Raw genomic sequence first — 27826 nt, forward strand, 5'->3', positions numbered from 1 at the left:
AAACTTTTTACCCATCTGTGAACTAATATTTATAAAACAGAAAAAACGGGTAATAGTCCAAACTGGACATTCATACTGTACAACTTTCTTCTCCGACCAACATTTTAAACAAATGTTTCTTCAAAGTATCGTGCATTTGTTATTATAAATTTTCCCTAAAAGCTCCCCATTGAACCAACATTATCGCTTATTTATGTCTTAAATTATAGTCGTTTGTATATTTTGTAGGACGTAAGTAATAAATTATAACATAATCAGCATATTCAAATTTGTTTGTATTAATTCACTAGATATTAGTTTATCCGTCTTTTGACCCTGAACAAACCTTCGAATTGATTTATGGGGATGGATTTATTATCGGGCCACCAGACGACCCGTTCGCGGTCAAATTGCCCCTCTAATGCACTATTGGCTTTTTTGTCGTTTTTTAGTGAAGATAACCATTTTTTTCCAAACCAGACTACCTATTCCACATTTTTGTATTTTTAGAATTAACCTGGTAATAACCCGATAAGTAATAATACTATTTTTTTATCATACAAACCCATAATGTATTTTCTAGTTCTTTTCCATATATTTAATATCATTGAATTAAAGCATTAACTTTTGTGATACCTGCTTTTTAATATAAGATTCCGAAAACAGTTTTCCATTTTTTTTTTTTTTTTAAATATACTCAAAGACAAAAGACCGGACACCCTTCTTTTGTTGTTTATTGCAAACTATGGGCATATTGAGATCGATAAATTTATTACCGGATATTTACTTTAATGTAAACCAAATTAACGAGATCAGAACTTCATGAGTTTTAACAAAAAATATTTCATTATGAGATTTGAACGAAAATTCGTCAAACACCGGAAAATCATTTCCTGTTAAGAACAAAACATCAAGTAGTCTATGAATCTTTTTTTTTTTTTTTATATATATATAAACCCAACAGTAATATTAAAATGATCATATATCAAGACCAGACTAAAGTTACACCAAAACTGTTTTATTTATTAATGTTTTGTCCAAATATAAATAAAATATTTATAGAAATAATTATTGGATTTATATTGGTGTAAACATGTTTTTACATGGACTAAAACGAAAAAATAACAGAGAAAACGTGTGTGGAGGTATTCCACAATAAAGAAGCAAGACTGAAATTTTTTCCAAATAACAAACAAGCTTAAAAAGAAACAAAAAAATAAAAATGCTTTTTTATATGTTTATATTTATATATTATATATATTATTTTATATTTTTATATTTATATTTATTTAGATCTTATACTTTTTTTTTTGTAGAGTAATTTCCGCAATAAAGAAGCACGGCTTAAATTCTTAGCAAGGAACAAACAAGATAATCTTATTAACAAACAATCTTGTTGATCTTACAGCAAATGCACAAACAACCTACAAGGCTTTCTAAAAAGCGTATTTCAACAATGTTTTTTGCTTATTTTTTAAATTGTTACATCTAAACAAATCCTCAAGAATATTAATAATAAACATCATCTAGGGCCCTTGGCGCATAAAAATTACCAAAACATCTTTTCTTTCTAGAATTGTTTTGAGTATGAAACATTTTCTGCTTAATTTAAATTACTTACGAAATAATTTGGTTTTATAACTTTCTCGCTGTTTTAGTTTCAGGGAGGAAAAAAGTATCTGCATTGTTGACCAAAAACCTCGTATTATAAGTATTTTTTATTATTATAATTATTTTAACTATTTAACTAGATTTATTATAACCAAAATAGGTAGGTTTGATTAGGTCAGGTCATTAGAAGTCGGCCTCATTATGATCTTGTGCACCACGACCAATATAATCAAAACAATTAAATTTGATGGTAGACCCCTTTGTTTTTCATGGATAACCGTCACAATCATACAAATTTCTGTCGCAGATTCATCATCAAAAGGGCCATTTGTTAGCCTTAGAGAAATGTTAAATATAATATAATTAATCTTTATTAATGCCAGTCATTTAAGAAGTGTACGTTAACCATTTTTCGTTATAGTCTCTTCATTACTTAACTTACATCACTTCAAATCCATTCGCTCTAGTTTGTACTTAAAATCTAAATTAATGCATCATAATAACAAAAGCACGTGAATGTGAAACCACTTACATATAAAATACAACAAATAAACGGTACCAAATAATAAAGGGAAAAACAAAACAACCGTTGATTGTTAAACTGTAATTATGGGGGTTGCTATAACGAGCCATTTAACTGCTATTGTAGCCTTAATTCTGGACAGACTGAAGTCCTAATTCATCAAATTTCTTGATATTTAACCAGGTTGTAATTGTTATGAGACAAAAAATACTCACTCCACAATCTGATACTGTGTTTGATGGGATTTCCTCTGCTTATTTGGGATTCTACAAACACTTTGTTGGTTGCCTATCTATCCCAAATACCCACTTAGTGTGTCCTATCAACCAGCCAGACATATTTGAAATCTATTCTTTTTTCTTTGATTCTGTACTAATTACATTTCAAAACCCAGTAGGAGAATCTTGGATGGGTTGTGTCCAGTGATTAATATTGTTTTCTTGTTTTTCCCTGTCTTCTCGACAAGGGTAGTAGTTACAAGCAAAAGGATTCGGGTACCAGAAGTGAGACGACGACGTTTCTTGCAAGGGCATCTGCTCCTTCGTTTCCCTCAATTCCTGCATATCCTGGAACCCAGTAGAAGGTGACTCTGTTTTGCATGTCTATCCTATTTGGTTTAATATTGCAATTCAGAAACAACTTCGATCTGATCGTGAATGTATTCTCTGTTCAAATTAAATTGACTGTATCTCTCAATTGCATGAACATGGGCGTAAAAAATAGAAGATACAACAATACTGTAACAAATGTCAAATTTACTTGACGATCAATTGACCAACTTTAGATAATGCCCCCCCCCTCAAAAAAAACCTAGAACTAAATCATTGTTTGTTTGTCTACTGGTAGCTTAAACGTTTGTTTGTCCTACTATTCGTTTTCAGACTGCACTTGTCCTCATAGATGGACAAATGTGAATTATATAAGCATGTTTCCTCGAAATTTTAAACAAGGAAGATACAAGATATTTTGAAAAATTCCCCGATTCAAAAACAATAATAAATAAATCGGAATTGGTCCGGGGCCAATGTGGGATAAAATTCACGTCAGTTCTACCTTAACCAACTTATATCCCCGAAAATTGTGATTGGATCATCGCCAAAAAGAGTGGCGATTAATATGCGTGGGACAAAAACTATTTCAAGAAGTTGCGAAAAGATGCTCGTCAATGAGATACGAGTTTTACGATTTAAAAATAATACCAACCCACGATACGTACTTGACTTGTTTGTGTAGTTTTTCGTAAAGGCAGAGTTGGAGACCGAAATTAGAAAAGACAGACTAGGTTTATACGAAAAAAAAACAATTTGCTTTCACACCTTGCACCTTGCTTCACACAAGCAAAATGTCTTAAAAAACGTTACTTATTAAGAATCCCGACTATAAATCCAATTTCAGCCATTCAGTAAACAATAAAAATGGGCAACTACAAAAAGAATGGTGTTACTACATTAAAAAAAAAAACTTTAAAAAGCAGTAGGTACTCCTGTCGAAAGGTGCAAAGTAAACTGCAGATCTAGTTCGAACGATTATTCTTTTAAAAACCTTTCGTCTATTCATGAAGAACAATTTAAAATGGCCAAAGCAACAAAAAAGACAGAGTTTAGAGCCTTCAAAATAAAATTTGTTCTTTATTTTTCTTGTAAGCCCTACAAAAAAGGATTGAACGTCAACTCAATCATTAATTTAGTTTGATTAAAAGGATTCCGTACGGTTTTGTCTGAAGAATGCTGTACGGTCTCTGGGTATCCACCGATACATCTGTGACTTCTAAGGGAGAGTTCTATTTATTATTATGTAAAATGGAAGAGGACCGGAATACCCGAAATGCAGGAACCACCGTACAATTGGCAACATCCTTCTTACATCCCCAAATTACAAGCTGATGGACCTACACTTGTAAATATATGCACAGGAGGCCGCAAAACCGAAGGAATGTAGGTTAAGCATTTGTAGCCTACATGTGAGAAGACTGGAAAATTCCGTATGCAAGAAAAGGTTCCCTTGTTGCTCAAACAACCAAGCGCGGAACACTTATCCATTAGATTGGTGGCATTAGAGTTGTGGGAAAGATAAGAACTGTAGAATGGACGGATAGCGTGGTCGCAATGGAAGATACAGAAAATAGCAGGAATAGAAGAGAAATAGCAGATAGTATAAGAAGAAAGATTCATGAATTGTCCAACATCAACAGATGCCCTGTAACAATGCAATGGATGGCGTTCTTGGCAGACAAAGAAACCAAAGAAGTAGCAAAGGATAAATAATTAGATAACGTTTTTGCAAAAGTTCCAGCTTCCTTCAACCAACTGAAGATGAGAGAAGAAATCACTTTCGAGTGGGAACAGTTGTAGAAGGAAACTTCAAATGGATCTCACACAAAATTATTCTTCTCGATTTAAAGAAAACAATGTAAATCCCACTAAACTACAAACTAACCAAAGAGTTAGTAGGGCACAGAAAAAAATAAATCTTGTTTAAAAAGGTTCAAAACAACTGATGAAGACAGCAGTAATTTTTCGCCCCCAGACCCAACAGATATGGCACCATAAGTAAGTTTAGTAAAACGAATGCTCACTATTTGACACGCTTCGGTTTCCAAATATTAAAACGACATTAATCGTGCAATATGAAAAAAAAAAATTTACGACTGTTTTTGTGGAATATGTAAATAAAATTGACTTTGAAAATTGCAATGTAATTACCAATATTAATGATAATTGTCTTAAAAGCCTTAAGCTAAAGCTGCGATCAGGAACAGGTGGAAATAAACTTCCTTCTTTCCAGAGTTACTGGGAGAATAAAAAGAACTTGAAGGTTTTGTGTTCCAATAACAACATAAAAGAAGCCGGAATATTAAAGATTTTTTTTTGTTTTGTATCTATCTATAGCCTTTAATTAATATATATGTAAGTTAACTGAATGTAAAACAAGGTAGTTGTTAAAGTCCAGACATGCGTATAATTTCAGGTTTTACTCCTACTACAAGGTCAATTTTCAGTATTATTCATTCGTTTTTACATTCATACTCCCACTTGATGACTTCAGCTACAAATTAAATCGGGTAAAAATTTTCTACCATGTTGTATTACAAAATTGTCTTTAAATTTCGCCAAACCAATTTTGTCTTGCGATGTTGCTGTTCAAAATTAAAACTGGATCGGACCCAAAAATCGGTGAATTCCTATAACGATCGATAGGGGGTTTTAAATCAGCATTCCAATAGGGGCCAAATTGGCATTTTTCCGAACTCAAGACTAAAAAACACCACTAGTTGTGTATAAAAAATCAAGGATCGACTAGACGAAGGAACTAAATCTTTTTCTTTTTTTTTCAAATTCCCTGATTTGTTATATACAAGGCGGATATCAATTTTATCAGGAAACCAAACACCACTAGCAAAAAAAATCGCCACAAGGCGGTATTGTATGTATTATATATTTATTGCCTAATAACCGAGGAGGATTAAAATGTTTATCGTTATAACGCGTGTGACGAGGAATGCAGAAAAATAGTCACAGCGGGTGTAGAATCCCATTCGCTGCGCATCCCGTGGGACTCGTTTTTCTGTGTTGTGCTTTTAATGCGGGCTGTGCGAATGGAAAATGTCCAATTTTTCCCCGGCGACTCGAGGTTTCTCCTTCTCGCCAGGAGGGGCAAGGTAAAGGATGGCTATTCCAGGACTCTGTTTCCCTCCCGGCACCTGGCCTGTCTATTTCCAGCCCCCGGAACTCGGCCCAGGTAACGAAAATCTTCCGTCAACAACCACTGACCGAAAATCGGTCAAAATGCATGGAAATATTTTCTTGTATACTATTAAATTATTTTATTCTACGAAATCATAATAATGTACGATACAATACAAGGAGTAAAACGGGTAAAATGTTTTTCTTATAACTATTCTGCTCTATGCATCTATGTAATTTAAGGTCAGAGAGGACGGTACCATTTCTTAACAGATTGCACAAATTTAAAAGAAATTCGTATCATCCTCTAAGGTGCAGTTCCCTGTCAGAGGTGAACTAATTACTGGGCTAAAATGTGATCTCGACCCCACTGGAATAATATTGCAGACATACATGGCAATATTTAGTTTATGTTAAAAAACTAAATACTTAATGCTAATGAAGAAGAAATCTACCACGACGATTAATGTGTTTCGGATCTGCTTTCTGAACAGGTATTTTTCTTTCGGCCTTTATACGACCATCATCAGGGCCTGAATAAATATTACAACATTACATTATTACATTAATTACCGGTTTTTTGGTTTGTTTTAACTTACAGCATCCTATTTCTCATATTAACATTACAGAATGACGAATAAACCCCGACGACCTGACTAAATACTTAATGTTTAATGTGGTACAATTTGATTTCTATTTTTCTTTGTTTTATTTTACTTTTTGGCTTTATTGTCGTTCTTTAATTTTTTCTCCTTCTTTCACTTTTTGTATTGTTCTGTTCTTTTGATGATTTATTGGTTTTCATACGCCTCCGTCAGTCTGAATTTCCCACTGTTCTTATTATAAAGTTATTTTATTTTTTATTACTGAATTAACAAAAAAAGTACTATTATTGTTATTCATTTTTAAGGGCATTTTAACGGCTAAGGTCATTTTACGCCCAAACATTTAAACCTTCTATCTTAGGTTGGCTACATCCCTTCTGAGTGCTATAAAGCTCTGATTCCAAACGTTCACCCATAAACTAAAATATCCTATTGCCATCCAAAGCTTTAATTTATCCTTTTAAAATATGTACTTAATTTGAAAGGCCAAATCTATAGGGGAAAAATTAATTTATAACTGTGTGGTGTTTAGTGACCGTTAGTCAATGATTATTCGGAGATCGTGAGATGCGGTCTGGTGTGACGTAGGCTTTAGAAAAACATTTTCATTGTCGTGCCAACGTTTCAATCTTTATTGAATCATCTTCAGGGCTCAAAGTGTTACGCAGAAAACAAACACTTTGTGCCCTGAAGATGATCTCAATAAAGATCGAAACGATGGCACGATAAAGAAAATGTTTTTCTAAAACCTACGTCAAACCAGGCATCTCACTATATCCGAATTTATAAAATTGTATGGCCAATAATAATGAAGTCAGAGCATGAGTATAGGATCATCGTTATCCTATTCTTATTATTGTAACTATTAAAATAATACTCTTCGATAGTGGCTTAGATTGTTGATCAAATCGTTAAAATTGTTTTCTTCAGAAAAATACACTGGTAATGCATTAATTAGGCTGAAAGAAAACAAATACAAAGAACCGAATGACAAGAATGAACAAAATAGTTATTCCGGACGGGTACAAAATAGACTATTTTGTCATATCAAAAAGGCCTCGGAAATTTTCTACCTTCTAAATATTCGGCATGTTTTGCCAGTACATTTCTTGTGACTCAAGAGACGAAAATATTACTGAGAATAGACGAGCCGTGACAAGGCGAGACGGAACGAAAGAGACACAAGTAACATCTATAAATGGTATCGTTACCGTATATCATAAAACATGAAAAATGGTCTCGTTATATTAAGACCTGCACATTTAAGACGAGATTAGCTGAATCGTTCATATTGACTAAGTGAAAAAATTAGATTGTTTAATCGACACTATATTTTTAATTGTAAAATATAAAATCAGTTTCAACTGTAATATACACGATAATTCTCACGCTACAGCTACAAATCGAATATTAACAGGAAATAATGGAGAATAGGTCTTACACGTACGTCAAACAATTAGCAGCAGTTATTTTTTATTATAGCAAGATACTTAAACTTCAACAATATTACACACACAAAGACAAAAAGTTGACTTAAAACATAAACATAAAATTAATAAATTGTTGTTTACCTTTTTAATGTTACTAATCGTTTTACACTCTTTAGATTTAAAAAAATAAAACCAGTTCAATTTCATCCTTTCCACACAGCCACCTTTATCAAATGAGTTAATTGATATTTTGAATTGTTTTCTTTGGTGAAATAATTAATTTTGGGTAAAAAATTAATTATTAATGTGCAAAGATCTCGCTCGGGAAGATGCTGTGGCCAACGATGGACATACGGTCCGTTTCATAGCAGACGTCCTGGGTGTGCCGCGCTCTACCATTCATGAGGTCTACAGCGGTTTAGGGCCACCGTCAGTCTCCATCGAAGGTAGGATTAATCGCGATGTTCGACAGCTAGAGGTGATCGTTTTGTTGCTCTTACTGCACTACGGATAGTCAATTTCAAACGGCCCCTATAGTAAGTATGAGCTCTAAAACAGTCGTCAGAAGGCTTCATAAGAATAGCCTAGTCTCTAGACGTCAAGCATCAGATTCACTTCTACTGAAGAGGCAACGAGTAGAAAGGCGATTCGCAAATCAGTATCTCGCTCGGGCACTTGAACAATAGGGGAGGTCTGTTCTTTTCACATATGGGTGCTGGTTTGGTTTGTGGAATAAGATGACCGGGACCGTGTGTCACAACCTTGTCAAGCAGTTATGGTATGGGGTGGAATCAACGTCCATGCCCATACCGAACTGATTATCACACAGAATAGATCTTTGATTGCACTAAGGTACGATGAAGTTCTTCTGGAAGCTGTGGTCCATTTATTGGTGAAAAGTCGTGTTGATGCATGATAACGCTCGACCGCATGTAGCGAATTACTTGGACGTGCCTTTCCGTTCACATGGCGTGAAGAATGTCAAACTTCTGACCAAATTCGCCAAGCCACACGACGTAGGAACAAGCCTTGAGATATCGTTCGCCTTGAATAGCTTCAAACTGCTCTTGTTGAAGAATGGGATTCTGTTTCACAAGAAGAAATCCGGTCACTTATTTGCTCGATGTATAGGAAACTTAAGGCCCTCCGTGACACTTGAGGAGATATATCTGCGCGTTAATCAAAGCAAAACTAGGCAATAAAAAATCTATCTCTAAATGATTTTACAGTGGTTTGTTGGATTTTCCTTCGATTTATTTCTCTAATTGAAAGAATTCTAGCAGCAGACATTTATTCATCATTATCGTCACAGGTCGTAAAATTTGCAATGGACTACATTCAAAAACTTCCATATTTTCATTTTATACTGTTTAGTCTTTTGGAGTGATAGAGGTTTTTCATTCACTTCGATTAAACTTCTTATTATTCAAGATTGTTGAATGTCAAAGAGAAATACAATTTTAAAGCGTTTTGAAACGGTTTCAACTGGCAATATCGCAGGGCGGGAAGCTGTTTAGAACAAGTCAGCCTTTATTATCAACAGGCTTAAATGACAGCTAGCTTGCTGCCGCTAAACCCCCGTGTTTTCAGCCGTTTTCCATATTCTGAAAGGCGGCCAAGATTTTATTAAAAGATGCAACTTTCACGCCGTAAATCCTGAACGATAATCTGCCGGACAAGTAATAGTTACCAGGTGTGTTCGTCACTAATCTTACACAAAGAATCATTTTTTCGCTTTAAATTATTAAATATTTCTTATTTATTAAATAATAACTCTGAAAGGTCGGTATTGAACCAGCATCTCTCCTTTACTAACATATTATAAAAATAATGACTCATTTGATTTTAATTTTATGTTATTCAGATTTGGACATTCAAAGTCAGTACTATGTTTTGGGTTTTTATCAGTTTTGTAGGGATAAAAATAAAGTCTGTTTCTTCTAATTTAAATTAGATATTATCACATTAGTCATTCATGTAAGAAAAAATTTTAATTGAAAAAATTAAGAAATAATTTTGCGAAAATTCCCAATCACACTGATTGATAAATTTCTTTAAAGAGATTAAGTCAGAAAGGAAACTTCATAAAACTTTGATAATGATCTAAACATAGATCGTATTACAATTTCTTAATTTTATTTTTATTTTAAATCAAATTTCATTTTTTCCTTTTATTTGATCAATTAAAAAATAGCAAATTACTAGGTCGTAGTAAATATAAATAAATTACTAGTAGTAAACAACCCAATGCGCTACCTTGATTAATAAATATTATATCAGTTTTTTATTAGTTTATTACTGGCGCTTATATTTAAAGGGTTTTGTCTCAGTGGAGTATCCTGCAGTGTTATAAAGTTTTTTTTAACCAAACAAATGCCGAAACGCTACGAAAACGTCTTTGGACTAGTCTTCAAACTAGGTTCGACCATTTTTTCCACAAAAAATCTACTGAATTACGAGATCTAGAAGTCCTAATTTGAAAAGAACTTACAAAACTTATTTCATGATGTCGATGATTCAGTGAATCCGAAACTGTAGTACAGAAGATCTGTACACGTCTAAGACCTCAATTTGTTCGATTTTTTGGAAATGAAAGAAAATAATTTCTTTGATATTTCAATCAATCAACTACCATATCACTAGATCAGAAGGTCTGGACTATTAGACCGAAGAACTTAATCCCCTTCCTTCGCTTTATTGTACTTAATCTATCAGAGTTGCAGGACCCTCCAACCATGAAACAATCCTGCTAGAATGTTTGTTCTTTCTTTTTCTAACTGTAGTTACTGTATATTGTATATGACCGATATTATCACATACACTGTTTAATAGATGAAAACATAATTTTTGTAAATGTGGAAAAGAATAGTAACCAATGAGCAAGAAGAAAACTTTACTGACCTGCGGTGGAATTTTGTATTTTCGTATTTGCATTGTTTTTGTACAAAATAATGAAAATTGACTATAAATAAAAAAGTGAGCAACGAGAAAGGAAAAAGTTGATTGCATATCTCCGCGATATGGTGACTGCACATTTTATCAATCGAACGCCCATTAACTATACAAATACACACAAAAAGGGATAACTTCCTAAGCTGCATTTTTTACTAAGTCCATCAGCCAAAAAGATTACTTTTTCGATAATTGTTCAGTGACCCATCCCAAGTTCAGCAATTTTTCTCACCTACGAAACATTGCGTTATCATTGGGATAAAAATTGTATGCGTCAATGCAACCAGTTTTTAACTGCTACTCGCTAGCAAATGATTCCCGACCCATACCACTAAATTCATATCATGATCTCGTAAGTCTGCCCGAGATGACTAGTGATATTTAGAGATTTAGACTGGCAGAAAAGTTGGCTGGTAACATTTTAAACAGGATAAAATGATTAATTCAATAACCGCCAAAATGGAAAACTAATGAGGGATAACTTCCTTGTCCAAAAGATTCGTCGCTTTCCATTGATTAATAATACATTTAACACACGCTTTGTTCGTGATTTTCTGTAGCAATTGGATCACTCGATCAAAATTGACAGAATGTAAAAACAAAATCGGCTGGTACCGTGTGTACTTTCGGAATGCCCAGGATTCGTGCCAAGTCCATTCATCAGGAGTGTTGCCATCACCTTGCTTCTCTGTTTATCTGATTTCATAAATTATTTTTAAAAATTCTGCGTTTATACTGGTTTCCTCGGATGAAAATTTCGAGCACGTCTCCCTTTTGGGTAATTTTATCTTTTATGTTCTACCATCTAAAATTGAAACTAAACTGAATTAAAATAAATAATAATACATCGTGAATACTTTATGATATCGATTAATTTTGTACTAGAAAATGTGTTTTGACGCTTGATTTACATGGTATGGTGATACAGTATTTCTTGCACTGAATCCACTTTCAAATGTTAATTTCAAAATCTTTAAATGGGGTAAAATGACAAGTTTCATCCTATTACTGCCTTTTCGCGATGGTGTCACTTTAACCGGAAGTTCAGTCACGGGAAATTCTAAAAGGCAGTAGGTTTATGTAAGTGATTCATCATGGGGTGGATTCCATCTAACACAGAAAAGAATTAAAGACTTGTATTATTAAGTTTGGGTCTTGTGATTTTAAAATAAGCCAAATATTAAGCAAAAGGAGTCATTCCTGATAACCCAAAGAAAGCTTGTACTAATTTCAAAAAATTATGACACTATAGTTCATCCATGAGTCATAAAATTATCATTTAAAAATCTTATAAAATTCATCATGTGCCATAGTTATTTAGACGAGAAAAACGTTGAAATGTGTGGTTTTCTAGACTTGTACACCTACAAGCCTGAGTTGTTCTCATATTTTTAAAATGGTTTAAAACCACTTATGCAAGACTACTAACTCTTTAAAGCCAAAAGGACATAAAGGCCTTCGAGTCTCCGAATAAATTGGACTATTATTTTTTTTTAAATCATAACCTCCTTAAAGAAATAGTTACTTTCCACTCATTAAACAAATCGTATGACCATTAGCATTTCCGATATTAATTATTATTATAATTGTAAAGTATGGAACTGGTTTATGGTCAAAAAAAGAGGATAGAAACTGCATTCACTTGCCAATGTTTTGGCCTTTATAAGTCCATCCTCAGAGCCTAAACGTGTTTGGTAAATTTATTAATTTATTGTCATTATATTATATATATTTATTGTTATTATATATAATAGATGAACCAATATATTATTTATGAAATGATTTTGATTGTTCAATCTAATGAAATTTTCCACAATATAATATCATGAAACATAATCATGATAAAATGAGAAGAAATATTTTCAATATTTCGTAAGTACTTATATACATATCATATAATATACGTATTTTTGAAACCAATGTTAAACTGTTTGGAGTACATTGTTAAGTTTTATAATATTACATTATAATTTTACATATATATTTTTAACATAAGATAAGATTTTTCCATAGGAAAATATATCATTAGCACCATTCAGGCAAAATTATTTTTAAAACACCCACTAACTCATTTACACTAGTTGTCAACAAGTCATAACTTTTACAACTAATGCATTTCAGAAAAAAATTCAAAGATTTTGGGAATTCAGCTTTTTGCTATGCTAGAACCTTGGCGATCAAATATTTCCCACTGTGGTAATTTTACATCCCAAGCTGTAGAGTTGTACTTATACTCATCAGCAATGTCTTTTGTAATTATACAAAGAAAAAAAATGCATAATCGCTAGGTGAAAGTCTGCCAATCATGAAACACCTAGCATAAACTTGTGATTTGTTAGATTGTTATTCTATCCTCATAGTAATTATTATTATAACTTTATTAACTAACTTGAAAAAGTTCAATATTTACTACGTTTGCCAACTCACATATATATCGTTGTCAACGAGAAAACCCGTCGTCCAAGGAGTCGGTTTTCCTTGTGTCGATTCCCACTCGTGGTAGTTGAAGACATAGTGGAGGGCATTCATGATAACAAACAGCATCCTACTTCAGTGATGGCACACGACACTCTGCACCGGGGGACACGGGAGGGAGCAGATTCGAAATAGAACCATCCTCCAGATCCTTCCCCCACGTTGGGCTGGAAGGGGCGCTGGGCTTGGAATCAGTCCAGGCTTCCCTTACACATAACCCCTTCGAGTGAATTTAACGTCCATAACATAATATTAATCAATTTATTAAAATCATTATCTAACAATGAATTTATCTTTAACGAATAAATGAAAACTGATTTCATGATAGATTTTTTTTAAAAATCTGGTGCTAAAAACTATGAGTAGAAAATTTATTGTCAAATCTCTTAAAGATATAATTTATGTACAGTGATATTAACTAACTGAGAATATATTCATTCAACAGCATGAAAAAATTGACATGTTGCCCCTAAGTATTCATTTTTCCTAATTATTAAACAGCTCAACACTGTGTCCAATAAAAATTAACTAATGAAGCAGAACAATTTTCTACAACTAATTAGATCATAAAAATATTAATATACAACTTTCTCCTCCATTTTATTTTCAATCAGTTTTATTTAAGAGTTATTTTCATTGGTTTCAGTACTATTCATTATATTATATATAAGTAAATTTTTAAACACAATTTTGAGATAAAAAAGATATTTCCAAAGACCATTCATTTTTTTAATCTACAATTTCGTGTTTAAAATTCACTTATATATTTCATTAAATACTTCAATTCCTTAAACAGGTATTTAATGAAAATTGGGTGAAGACGTTTTGGCAAGAATCTACCGCTGACTCACAGGCGTTTTGTAAACTGAGGAATTTCTATATTGCAGGTCTAATAATATTCCTCACCCCCCACTTTGGGCCTACTCCCTCACACATCCTATTTTATAACACACGAGGGCTAAGCTAAAGGAATCCCTCGTCTTATTCTTTCTTGATCAAATGGGTAAACTTCGCTCTTCTAACGAAGAGAAAAAATTTAATTCTTGCCTAGGCGTACTTGAACATGAGGGACAAGTGATAAAATTGAAAATTTCCCAAAGCAATATGTCCTCCAGAAGAAGGGAGAAGAAGAAAAAAACACCCTTCCCAACATGTGTGACGACCATAAGTATTACAGTCCCATAACAAGAACAACACAATGAAGGTAAAGCTTATCATCTATTTGTTAAATTAAAAAATAGTATAATTTACAATTACAAATTTCCTATAAGGCCATAAAAAAACTTATTTCAGGATATGATTACTAACAATGTTAATAATCTAATCTGGATTTAATTTTTTAAAGGTTTTATACCATAGAAAAAAAAAGATTGTGTATAAAAGCTAATCCTTTAATTAATTTAAAATTTGTATTAACCAAAATCTAAGAATCAGAGTATTTTTATTAATATTTATTTTTAATTAAATTCCTTTTTCTTTTCCATATTTGGGTAGATGAAAAAAAAATCTTTTCCTAACAGTAAAAAGTAATGTCTTTTATAATCTATAAACAATCTAAAAAAAAATCAAAAAGTGAACATAATATTTATTATTTTAATACAATAGCAGTAATAATTTAAACTTTGCAATTGTTCCATCACAATTTAGAAATGCCTCAATTTATTAGAACCACTATACAAATAGGAAAAGTTAAGAGATAATATAAATAAAATGTAATGACACTTACCTCTCTCGCGATTTGATCCAAAGCCTGGTCTTCGGCTGTGTGGTTGGTCACACCCCTGCGCCTCCCACCGATTGTGTCCATTCCTTCGAGTATTATTTTTTCCGCAACATACTGGAAACGGGAAAATTCGTATAAACTAATTAGGAACTATGAGTTATGTAATTTTGAACATATAAAATGCGATGATTTTGAAAAACCGGTTTGAATTTAATGTTCTATCTTATTAATCTATTGTGATTTTTATCACAGTAAAGATATAATTGAAACATTTAAAAAACTTATGAAAATATTAATTAAATGAAACATCTAACAGGGCAGCAAAAAATAACAAATCATTAAACATAAGATATAAAATTGCATAAAAATATCAATTACACTGGGACATTTGCTGTTGAGGTCAGGTGGGGTGACCAACAGTAGGCAGACAAGGATGATCGTTGATCAAAATTAACAAAACTAATTTTAAAAATTGGTTAGAACATAGCTTAAAAAATCAAATAGACAAAATGAAATTCAAATTACAATAACAAAAAAAAAAATAAATAAATCACTTTGGGTACATAGAATGTACTATTTGTATTTATAAAGTTCAAATAACTGTAAGATAAAATAATGTTGACATTTTTAACAATTGATATGAAAATGCAATTTCTCTGTTATATACAGAAGTCCGAATTATATTTGGTTCTATTGTGATTCACACAACATTATAACTGAATTATGCAGTTGTTTTATATTGTTACAGTACAACACTAAAAGGAATCAATGGTAGATTAAAGTATTTAATTATATATATGGCAAGGGAGAATTTGAATACAAATGATTTTCAGGGCATGAGTCATGCAGTACAGAAAGGAATTTTTAATGTTTGAAAAGTAGAAATTACCAGTGAAATGTATTTTTTAGATAATAATTCCCTGTATTATAATTAGTACCACGAGTACTTTCATTTTCTACTGAAAAATTACTTCACAATATAAAGGTTATCATTAAAGATGTCAAAAACAAATATGAACCCAAGTATGTTTGAGTAGTTTTGTGATAAGGGACTGATCATAAGACAACTTAACTGTCCTGTCTGTTCCATACCAATGGGTTTCTGTTAATGTTCAAGTGAGACCCAATGCAATTTTGAATATAAGTGCAGGAAATGTGGAATAATGGACAAAACTATTCCTGTGTTCAGGAATTTGTTTTTTAGGAGGCATCACCAGTCCTACAAAAACAGTGCGACTAAGTTAGTCTATTAGTTCTAAGTCTATTAATTCAGACATATTATAAATTATGAACTTGTATAACACGAAACGTTGGCCACTTATTTGGCAACAATCTATGACTGGCTGGACTGAAGTTTGTTCATTTTTGGTAAAATGTCAAAATTCCCAAATGATTGCAGCCATCGAAACTGACAAAACAAAAAATCGGAAGATAAAACTATAACTAAGGCAGATTTGTTGAAGGAACTTGAGTGTTCGGGATGATTGAGAGGCAATTGCAGGGAATTCTGATTAGAATTTTGCCCCAATAACAAAAGATGCAGCAACGCTTCTCCTAATTATCTTGAAGTATGTGCAACCTGGTACTATTATTTCTGATCACTTGAATTCCGATTAGAACTTTGCCCCAATAACAAAAAATAAAGAAATGCTTCCCCCAATTATCTTGAAATATGTGCGACCTGGTACAATTATTTCTGACCAGTGGCATGCTTAAACTAGACTGGCAACTTTGAATCTTGAGCACCAGTCAGTCAATCATTTAGTCCACATCATAAATCCTACAAGTTTAGCGCACACTCAAACTCTATTGACAGAACAGTTCTGTCAATAGAGGGATTCACACTGGCGGGGTTAAAAACGTTTATGATCACATGGTAGAATCTCTTTGTTAGAGATATGTGCGGGTCAGGTAAGCGGACCCATTTATTCTTTCCTCAGGTCTGTAAAAGATTACTACTGTCAAAATACTTAACTGTTAACAGTGTAACAGTTGTGAAGTTTCTCACTAGTCAGTTTCTTTAGTACAAGCCCCCAATTTTACTTGGACAGTTTATACCTTTACATGATAACTTCATTATTTTTCATATTTTCCATTTAAACAAGAAAAAATCTAGTTTACAATAGCGTTACTGAACACTAGGACCATGAAAAAATAGTAGATATCGATTTCCAAAAACGGAGGCTAATACTCAAGAACAATTTAATTATATTGCAATGAATAAGTTATACATTTTGGAATGTGTTAGTTGATTTGTTGTGTGTAGCATGTACTTTAATATTCTTACCATCTAACTTATTTATTGAACTCATATACAGCAACTAATAATGTGTTTAATACCTTTATTGTTTTGTGTAACGCCTGGGGTTTTATTTTATATATATTTCCCCTGAACTTTTTTATGTTTAATGTATATTTTGAGATAAAATTCTCCTTGTTATTTATTTTATACTATTCTTTTATTTGTTTCCTTATTTATAGCAGACTAGGTGAAAAAGATGCAATAATGCCCTGGACCAACTGAATACAATTACAAGACCCTTTTTTTTTTTAAATGGCCTTATGAACTTTGCGTATTAGTCAAGGAATGTTATATCTCATATGCGATGCATATTATTTGTTTTTTCTTCTTTTTTTGGGGGGGAAGGGTTGCGTGAAAAAGAGATCCAGGGACGACAGTGGCCTACGTCCCAATGTAAACAAATCACTGCAAATCAAAATTTATATGCAATAAAAATCATAGATACATGCAAATATTCTGGAATTGAAACTAATTGATACACATATTCTTTATGTATTTTGAATGTGTACTTTTTTTGGGGGGGGGGATTTGTTTTATTTATTTTTTTATTTTATTAATTTTTTTAAAGATTGAAGTAGTATTGAAGTAGTTTTAATTCAAATTTGACAATTATTTATTAAGCAGAGAAGAGACCAATTAAATTGAAAAGATATTCGGCAAATGTGGTCTTTGGTAATTAAAAGAGTGTGGTAATTATGTATATCAAATAGACAGACACATACATACATGCTCACAAACACACGCACGCTCGCGCATGCACAAACCTATCCTCCTTAATTATTTTAATATTATATCCCATTGCCAGCAATAATATTAAATATATTGAGACATGTTTCTTAATCGAGTATAGAAAAAATGAACTTCACAGTGGTAGATCCTCATTTTTCCTCATCGACTTCAAGGCTGACATTTTGAAACCACATATTAGAGCCGTACTACAAAACCAAAGTGCCACTAAGTTATTTCAGCCACAGTATTATAAGTTATGAGTTTCTACAACAAGAAACATCTAATGATGACTTCTTCTACAACAATCTTGTAATAGATGAACTAATTTCAAGAAATTTGTTTTGGACAGAACAGCATAATTCCCAAATGATTAGCAGCCCTGGCATAATCAACGAAATTGGCAAAACAGAAATTGGAATATGAAAATAGACACACACAAACAAAACTCTTTCTTAATGCTTTTAAAATCCCATTGTCAGCAATAATATTAAATACTGTTTGTTGAGACGTGTTGTTTCTTAATCGAGTATAGAAAAATGAACTTCACAGTGGTAGATCCTCATTTTTCCTCATCGACTTCAAGGATGTCATTTTGAAACCACGTATTAGAGCTGTCCTACAGAAACAAAGTGCTACTAAGTTATTTCAGCCACAATATAATAAATTGTGAGTCTCTACAACATGAAACATCTAATGATGACTTCTGCAACAATCTTGGACTAAATGAACTAATGTCGAGAAGTTTGTTTTAGGCAGAATGGCATAATTCCCACATGATTAGCAGCCCTGGCATAAACATCGAAATTGAAAAAACGGAAATCAGTATATGAAACTAGACTGACATACACACCCACACGCACGCACGCATAAATCTATCCTTCTTAATGATTTTAATATTAAATCCCATTGCCAGCAATAATATTAAATATATGATGACATGTTGTTTCTTAACAGAATATAAAGAAACGGACTTCACAGTTGGTAGATCCTCATTTTTCCTCATCGACTTCAAGGCTGACATTTTGAAACCACGTATTAGCGCTGGCAAAATAAAAAGTAATGCAGGAAAGAAAATCCGAGTTGGAAATTTTGGTATTCCCCGTATTTTTGAGTACGTGCGGCGATCGGAATATCACAAATTCAATAAGGGCCAGAGGAAAAGCGAGTCCTTGCAGCATCTGTTTTCATGACGTTGATAGCAACTGACACTTCCCCGCGTTATCACTCATGCGATTGCAGGCCAAATTTGATGAAAACACAAGCGAAAATGGAAAGGAAAAGTGTGAACGAGACTAAAAAATAGTCAAGGGGAAAATTTGCCGGCTTTTCACATCTTCCGGAAAAGTCCGACTCCCTTTCCTGGTCGAAGTCCGTGCGATCGTCCATTTCAACAACGATGATGATCGGAACCCTCTACAATTTTACCCTCCCTATAAAAAAAAATACAAGTGTCAAATTTGAGTCAAAGGTTTGTAATTGTAATAGTCTTTTGAACTTGTGGCAGGGTTCCAAGGGGTCGATCGCCAAATCCGAAGAAGGATAAAAGGGCGCGAGCCGGACGGTCAGGGCGGGTGAGGAAAGCCGGCGATTTTCCGGGGAAAACGGGCCCAGATAGATTTCGGGAAAACTGATCAATGCCCAGTTCGGCTAATGTCAAGCCTACCTTGTTCGCCTGAACGGAACGGTGGCCCTTCTCGTCGTGCGAAACGGGCTGGCTCTTTATCGCGGCGAAGGCATCGCGTTGAGCCTCGGCCGAGCTGAATGCGAACGACTCGCGACACCGAATTTTATGATTTTTCCCCGTTTCACAAGCTAAAAATCACATGTGTGTGCCATTTATCGGGATCGCGACTGAGCGCAGCGCCCCCGATCTCGGCGGCCACCATCCAAAACGGGTCGCGCCTTCCCTCCAAAACTAATCGCCTTCAAACTTCAAACCCACCAACGACCACATTTTCTCTCATCATCAATAAAGATAGCAGATCATTCAAACCCTTAACTCATGATTTACTTTCATTCCCTTGTACCATATTTTTTTTTTTTACGAGGGTTCGCAACAGCAGAGGTCATATAAACCCTCACGGTGCCGATGTTAAAAAAAAAAAATTGCAGAGCCGCTGGATTTGAACCTGGGACCTTTTACCTTACAGTGAAGAGTGCCTTGTCAACGCATAAACCATTGCGGCCACCGACGCCCCTATTTATTTATTATTACTCTTTTATAACAAATTAAGGCCTATGATGATGTTGGTTTCATGCAACAAAATATTTAAATAAAGCAAACATAAATAAGACTAACATTACATTGAAATTATATTAAATGTGCATATGTACCTAATAAAGTAGCAAAAGAAAAAGTATAATAATAAATCTAATAGCATTCTATTAAAATAAAACTTTGAATCTAGTCTCCTCTCCTCTTTTGTATCTGTCAGAACTCAGAGAGTTAAAGCTTCAAATTCTCTCTCAGTTTCAGCTAGAGCTTTTTCTATGTTTCAAAATGTGTATATGAATATAATAAAGTAGCAAAAGAAAAAATATAATAACATTCTATTAAAACAAAACTTTGAAACTAATTTTATCTCCTCCTATGTATCTGACAGAACTGAGTGTTGAAGCTTCAAATTCTAACATCTTTTCTCACAATTTCAGTGGGTGTACCCAAGGCTTTAATCTTGTACCTTTACTCTTTTCTATGTTTCAAAATGACCTGCCAGTAGTTCTTAATTTTTCCCAATTTCATCTTTCATCCTAAATTTGCATCTTCTCTCCAAAATCAATCACCTTCAAACTTCAAATCCACCAACGACCACGTTTTCTCTCTCATCAATTAAGATAACAGATCTTTTTGCAAGAAAATCAGTCAAACCCCTAACTTATGATGTACATCCATTTCCTTGTATCATAATTACAAATATCATAATATTATTAAATTTATTTATTATTCCTTTATTATAGCAAATTAAAGCCTACTGAGGATGTTGGTTTAATAGAAAAAAAATTTAAATAAAGCAAACATAAATAAGACTAACATTACATTAAATGTGTATATGAATATAATAAAGTAGCAAAAGAAAAAATATAATAACATTCTATTAAAACAAAATTCTGAAACTAATCTCATCTTCTCCTATGTATCTGACAGAACTCAGTGTTGAAGCTTCAAATTCTAACTTATCTTTTCTCTCAATTTCAGCGGGTGTACCCAAGGCTTTAATCTTGTAGCTTTACTCTTTTCTATGTTTCAAAATGACCTGCCAGTAGTTCTTCATTTTTCCCAATTTCATCTTTCGACCTAAACAAGTTGCGTCTTCTCTCCAAAGTCAATTGCCATCAAACTTCGAACCCACCTACAAACACATTTTCTCTCCTCATCAATAAAGATTTACGGATCATTTCGCACCAAATTCTGCCAAACCCTTAACTCACAATGTACTTCCATTATTCTTTGTATCATAATTACAAATAATATTACTTATTTATTATCACTCTATTATAACAAATTAAGGCCTACAAGTAAAGTTGGTTTAATACAATGAACTATTTAAATAAACCAAACATAAATAAGACTAACATTACATTGAAATTATATGAAATGTGTGTACATATGTAATACAGTAGTAAAAGAAAAATATAATAATAAATCTAATAATATTCTATTAAAGCAAAACTTGGAAACTAATTTCATCTCTTCCTTTGTGTCTGACAGAACTCAGAGAATTAAAGCTTCAAATTCTATCTCCTCTTCTCTCTCAATTTCAGCTGGTGTACCCCAAGGCTCTATTCTTGAACCATTACTGTTTTCCATGTTTCAAAATGACCTTCCATTAGTTCTCAATTAATCTTAATCGTCACATTCGCTTTGTCATTCCATAAAGAAGTACTATGACCGCGGTAGCCGAGTGGTTAGTGTTATTGATTCTCAGCTTGTAGACCTCATGGTCGTGGGTTCCATTCCCACCATTGCCCATGTCCTTTTTTTTCCACTACCCTTTCTCCCAACTGAATTGATGATAAAACAATTAACTAAGTCCTCTGGCTAATATGCAAATTACACACAGACCCTTTTTTCAGAAAATTATGTGTATTAAAACATGCAGAATTTTAGTCAGCTCCAACCAGGTTAAATATTGACTGACTGACCAGGAAAGAAATAGAATTCATCAATGGAAAAATTTGTGTATGTATTAAGAAAACGATATATGTGGTATTATTTATACATATTTAGGCTGTTTGCTAGTGTCATCACCAGCCCCTGTTTTTTCCTCCTTTCCTTTGCACAATCTGTAAAATTGCATTCACAAAGAATGGCCAGGAGACCTTCTAGATGGGACTTGTACGAACTATCAACCAAAATTTAAAAAGCAACAGCAAGTCAAAGCTCCTTACTATCACAAAACTTGCTTTTATTTATTTGTTAAAGTCATTTAAAATCTCAGTTTTCCTGCTTTTTAATCTCATTTCAGCTTTGTAAAAATTGTATCCATATAGATACAAATCTAATTTATTCGTGTAGAAATAAAGAAACTACATATGAAAGATTATTTTTGTTAAAAAGACAATTGTAAAAAAAAACTCGTCATTGTTGGTAAACATTTAAATTTTATTTTTTTAAAATTCAAATAAATTCCAAATATGTATATATTTTTAGAATGCAAATATCAAAATTAGTTAGAAGATACAAAGTCGTATTCTAGATTTTGGTAATTTGCTGATATCATTGAGGAAGTAATTATTCATAGCAAATATCTTTGGCCTTGTTGTTGCAGGTGTTGTCATTGGGGTCTTCATATACATAGATGATTTGGTGGCCTTCAATCATTTGGATTTCCTTCTCCAGAGCATTGAGCTGTTCTTCAAGGAATCTCTTGCGTTTGATCTTTGGTGGAGTGTCATTTAGCATGGGTAAAAGCTGGAACTCACGTTGCAATCCGGCCCATGCCGTTTTCAATCCCTGAAAATGTATTGGTATTTTATTTTATTTATGCATAAGTTAAAATGATGAGTTACATTGAGTAGTTCTAGTCTTTCAGCAGAAGAGACTCGTTTAAGTGTTTCTGCTGCTTTATATTTTTCAGCACGTAGCCTCCATTTTTCTTCCTTCTCCTTGATTTTATCAGAAAGTTCTTTTTTTATTTTGTAAATGTAACCTGGTACTTTCCCAAATTTCTGAAAAATCAACTGTATAGTTTGAACAAACAATTTACCTAGAAAAAATAACATACCTCTCCCCAAACAAATTTTGGAATCAATAAATTGCAATTGTGGAATCGAATACCCTTTGTTGTCACGTATCTACTTGGTCCGGTCTGTGGTATTGCATTGTGCACTTTTTTAATATTCAGTTTTATAAAATTGGGTGTGGGTTTGTGTTCAATGATTTTCCATTCACCCTTCTTTGGCACTTGTTCTAAGACTTTTGTCGGAGGTTTAGTATATTCTGAAATTAAATAATATTTACTAATGTATTTTTCAAAAAATTAAAACTCAACTTACCAATCCGAGGCCTGCAGACAACTCGGGTGCCCTTTTTGAGGAAGTCTTTTTTTGGATCTGCCTTTGGAAAATCCGTGGCATAACCAAAAGTTTTGTGGCAGTCTTTTCCGATCCTCGATTCTTCCCGGACAAGCTTGCTGAACTTACTCTTGTACATCGGAAATTTGAGCTCTTCTGGCTCAGATCGGAATATCAGGTGCTCGATATTCTCATTTGAGATGTTTACACTTTCTTCATCCATTCTTGGAATTTATTTTTATATTAAAACTGAGCAAACAAGATTTGGTTGAGTCCTGGCAGCAAATCAACAAGGAATTAGTCAGTGGGGAGAACTAGAATCTTGTTGCCTACAAAACTATTGATTGATTTATCTTGTTGCTCAGCAATTTTCTTAAAGAAGGCACATGTTTTTTGGTTGCTAAGCAAATCTTTAGATATGTGAGATTTTAGCTTGGATCCTGATAACGAATTACATGTGCGTCACAATTTAATAATTTTGAAATAATATTTGACAAAATCTGAATACATTCATTATCATTGCATTAATACTAATCATTAATAAATTAAGGTTGTATGTTTTGTTTAACAGAATGATGACAAAGACAAAGACTTATATTAAAAATATTGAAATATCTAAATTTCTACGTCAGTTGGTTAAACAAGCCCTTTAGAATTCGTAAAGCTATCTGGCTGAAAAGAGTTTATGAAATATTTGTTCTAAAGATAATAAAGAACTGTTTTGTGCATGACAACAATATATAAATAGTTTATTCTTTAATAAATCTTGATGATGATGATGATGATGCAGTCTTACTTCGACTTCCTCCTTCAGTCATTTGCTATACTTTGCTTTGCGTGCCTTCAGATTCACAATTCGATTAAATATTTGTTCTAAGTCAAATTTGAGTATTGTTTTTCAAGGCAAAACAATCTTAAAGATGTTTACAAATTGACATTTTTTTACATTAGTTTTTGGTAGATGGTTTCAATGTTTTTTAAGACTCAGTACCAGCATTGCCAAGGACTGTGAATTTCTGTGTTAAGACAGTGAACACTTCAAACAGAAAGATTTGTTTGTTGAAACAGATATAGAATCAGCCCATTTCTTGTCCAGTTTTTGTCCCATGCTAATAAATTGTTTCATTATACTTTTAAATTTTTTTTAAATTAATTCTTTACTGTTTCTTAAATTATTTTATACATATTTTGTGCAAAAGTATGTTTATAATGAAACTGAACTGTGAAAGGCTTTCTAGTAAGTAATTTTGGGCTCACAAAGTAATTATGAAATATTAAACCAAGTGCAATCCCATCTCTTATTGTTAATTATGTCAAAAAGAAGGAAAAGGCATGAATAAGGAAGGAAAATCTTTTGTTATCTAAGGTATAAATAAACAATAAAGAAGCAAAACATAAAATAAAACCTCAGTGTTCTATGGAGAGAAGTTGTTAAAGTATAAAAGAAAAGATAAAATAAGAAAAATAATAATCATGTCGAAGAGAGAAGAAATAGTACAAACAATCATGAAACACAAATGGAACTGAGCACATAGTACAAAAGAAGACAAAAGTTTGTTGTAAAAATAGTATTTAATTAGCAATGATAATAATAATAATAATTTCTATTAGTAATAATAATTATTAGTATTTGTATTGTAATTATATCTTAGAAGGTATTGTTATACCTTCATTGTATTACTTGGTATGATGTATGTACGTTATTATATGTCATATCTTTGTGTATGTTCTTCATAATAAACTAAATAAAATCACTATTTACACTTGTTTTACCAATGTTTTAGCAAACAGGAATTGAACAAACCCTGTTTTTAATTTTTTTTTTTAAATTCTAATTTTAAATACCAATTACTAATTAGGTGTCAGGGACAAGGCTCAAATATATGAAATCCAAGAGCAATATGAGAACCAAATCCATGGCCAAAGAAACCCATACCCACTTGGCACTTGGGTATCATCAATTAATAAAAATGCTTATTAATTATTAGCAGTAACATCATTATATAATTAATGGTGGTAGAATATGTATAAGCCAAGCAGTGTTTTTATTGTTAATAAATAAAATCATCAGTTACAATCAACTTTATACATTTTTGTGTTTTTTAATGTAATATGACATTGCATTTAGTTATTTATATTATTAAGTTTTTTCACCTCACTGAAGGATGTGGGGATATATTAGTTTTAATATCAATTATTTGAAATTTAAACAGCTTACATCTAAACATTGATGGTTTGCCAAGTGATTTTCTACAAAACGACAGTCTAAAATTTTTATTTGACTGTCATAATTGTTGTTTAAAGCTGTTTGCCCAGAAGGGCAATGACAACAAGAAGAATTTTGCCCCGCCTCGGTGATTTTTTCCTTAAAAACAATTTGTCTTCTATTACCCTGAAATGTAAAATCGATTGAAATATTGTTTAATTTAAATTTTTACAACTCGATGATCCCATACATTGTCCATAAGGGACTTCCTATTCGGATTTCCTCTCCCTTGGGTCAGTCCACTGCTCAGGTATTTATTTAGGTAAAATGGGCAGATCGGTGAACGGGTGAAAATTGCTTCGCTGAGCACTTTTATGTAATTGCAGGCAACACGAAGTGTTTCTATTTTTGACAACTTCTGCTGATCTTCTAAATCCACTGGAAGATGACTAAAATATATAAATATTATTTTTACAAAGACAAGAAATTTTCCCATTTGCTATTATGTACTTATATTTTTGGTATGCTGGTCTTATTGCTAATCTCTAATACATACATCAGTTTTTCTAATAATTTAATTATTCATATTAGGATGTACTGTCCTTCAATTAAATGAAATGTATACATTTGTGAATTTTCTATTCCAAACAGGCTTCAGGCTTTCATCAGTTTCAAAACATGTCAAAAACATTAAATCTTTTTTTTTAAACTTTATACTTTATTTATTTTAATTGTTTAAACCAATTATTTATATTTTTTATAAAAATTAAATCCCTGCTAGCATTATCAGTTAACATAAAATTTAAATAAATAAAATCAAAATGACAGAAATAAAGCTGACCTCCTTAATTTATCAAGTGCAGCGTTAAGGCTGTGCATGCGATTTCTCTCTCTTGCGTTGGCTGTTGATCTTCTCAAATCTAATAACTTAAACTTTTGGCATGAACCTCTTCTCTGTCTATTCATTTTGTTGTAATAAAAGATTTCGGGATTGGGTTGTCTTTAATTAAAGGGCTAATCATTGTTATCTTCCCTTATTGACATTATCGATTCCCTTTCAGTTATTAGCTGAACAATGATGTCGCATTTTGTCAAAACTGTCTGTATTCACATGTATACATAAAAGTTTGTATTGATATTTTTTTTATACTTCGTTATCTAGATCAAAACTGGTTACGCCTATTTTGGTTTCACTGATTGTATAAACACACAGTAAGAGTTAAAATGTCATTAGATTTTTATAAAATACATTGGGAAAACTTTTCAAAAAACAAACTTTTTGTTCGAAGAAATTCTCATTTAGTAAAAAGCTGGGCAAACGAGTTGAGGCCTTATGGCCAGCTCTTTACTTGGGTATCTATCATCAAAGGTCAATACCATACTCAATTCTCATTAGAGTAAACATACAGATACTTTTTTTAAATATTTTTATTGGCATTATCTGTGACACTTTATACTGTGAAGTGACTTAATAGAACCAATGTTGAATTTCTGAAAACAGTTAACATATTTTCAAAGGGCATCCGGTTTCCTAGATGGTTTTTATCTCACTATCATGCTAAAACTGGATCTACACCTCAAAAACTCTAAAAATCAATGATTTACAAAAGTTCCAATATCTTAAGTTTGGAGTTTTTCAATTATCTTAAGAGTTAAATATTTACACTTTGCAATTTAAAATTGCATACATAATTTTAAAATCTTTAAAAGATGTAAGAGCCAAATGCTTTAAAGTAAAATACAACTGTTAATATTATAAAACATATGAAAGTTATATGCCTTATAAACAAAAAATTATTTGTTCCTTTTTTTAGTGTATATTTTTAACATTTCTATACAAAGTTTAAAGACAGATTGTATTATAGAATTACTCCTTTATTCGTCAATTTTTTTTTTTTTTATTTCAATGTTTTTAAATCCATTTAAAATGCCAGATAAGAGAACACCAGAAAAAAAAATGTCGCAGGCTTCCTCCCAACGTGAACCACCAAGAGTTCACCAAGAGGAAATCTCAACTCATCGTGACAAGAGGGCCATACGTAAGAAACATAATAGAAATATCAATCAACAGTCAAGACTTGCAGGTAATGAAAA

At 32.4% G+C, this 27826-nt stretch overlaps 3 protein-coding genes across 4 annotated transcripts in view; all 3 read right to left on the reverse strand.

Annotated features, from left to right (window-relative positions):
- LOC106668441 (leucine-rich repeat flightless-interacting protein 2) overlaps window positions 1-19890 on the reverse strand; it is an 83340-nt gene extending 63450 nt beyond the window's left edge. Inside the window, exons 1-2 of one of the 2 annotated variants that reach the window (XM_014397210.2) lie at window positions 19676-19890; window positions 14985-15095 (exon numbers count right to left, since the gene is read on the reverse strand). In XM_014397210.2, the coding sequence (XP_014252696.1) occupies window positions 14985-15065 (81 nt within the window). In that variant the 5' untranslated portion in view covers window positions 15066-15095; window positions 19676-19890. Of the gene's footprint in view, window positions 1-13210; window positions 13355-14984; window positions 15096-19675 lie in introns of those variants that run through there. The other variant, XM_014397209.2, reaches the window with a different exon arrangement.
- Window positions 19891-22637: 2747 nt separating this feature from the next.
- On the reverse strand, window positions 22638-25541 carry LOC106668442 (enkurin). The gene is made up of 4 exons (XM_014397214.2): window positions 23509-25541; window positions 23238-23452; window positions 23023-23181; window positions 22638-22966 (listed from the first exon to the last, which is right to left on the reverse strand). The coding sequence occupies exons 1-4, from the start codon at window positions 23747-23749 to the stop codon at window positions 22745-22747; spliced, it is 837 nt and encodes a 278-aa protein (XP_014252700.1). The 5' UTR covers window positions 23750-25541; the 3' UTR covers window positions 22638-22744.
- A 179-nt stretch (window positions 25542-25720) lies between these two features.
- LOC112126652 (neurogenic differentiation factor 1-like) lies at window positions 25721-27339 on the reverse strand. The gene is made up of 3 exons (XM_024226096.1): window positions 26574-27339; window positions 25983-26181; window positions 25721-25918 (listed from the first exon to the last, which is right to left on the reverse strand). Exons 1-3 carry the CDS (start codon window positions 26696-26698, stop codon window positions 25721-25723), a joined length of 522 nt encoding a protein of 173 aa, XP_024081864.1. The 5' UTR covers window positions 26699-27339.
- Window positions 27340-27826: the final 487 nt, after the last annotated feature.

The sequence above is a fragment of the Cimex lectularius genome, unplaced genomic scaffold, assembly GCF_000648675.2.
Source record: "Cimex lectularius strain Harlan isolate CLEC.00 unplaced genomic scaffold, Clec_2.1 scaffold144, whole genome shotgun sequence".
NCBI classification, from domain to species: Eukaryota; Metazoa; Arthropoda; class Insecta; order Hemiptera; family Cimicidae; genus Cimex; species Cimex lectularius.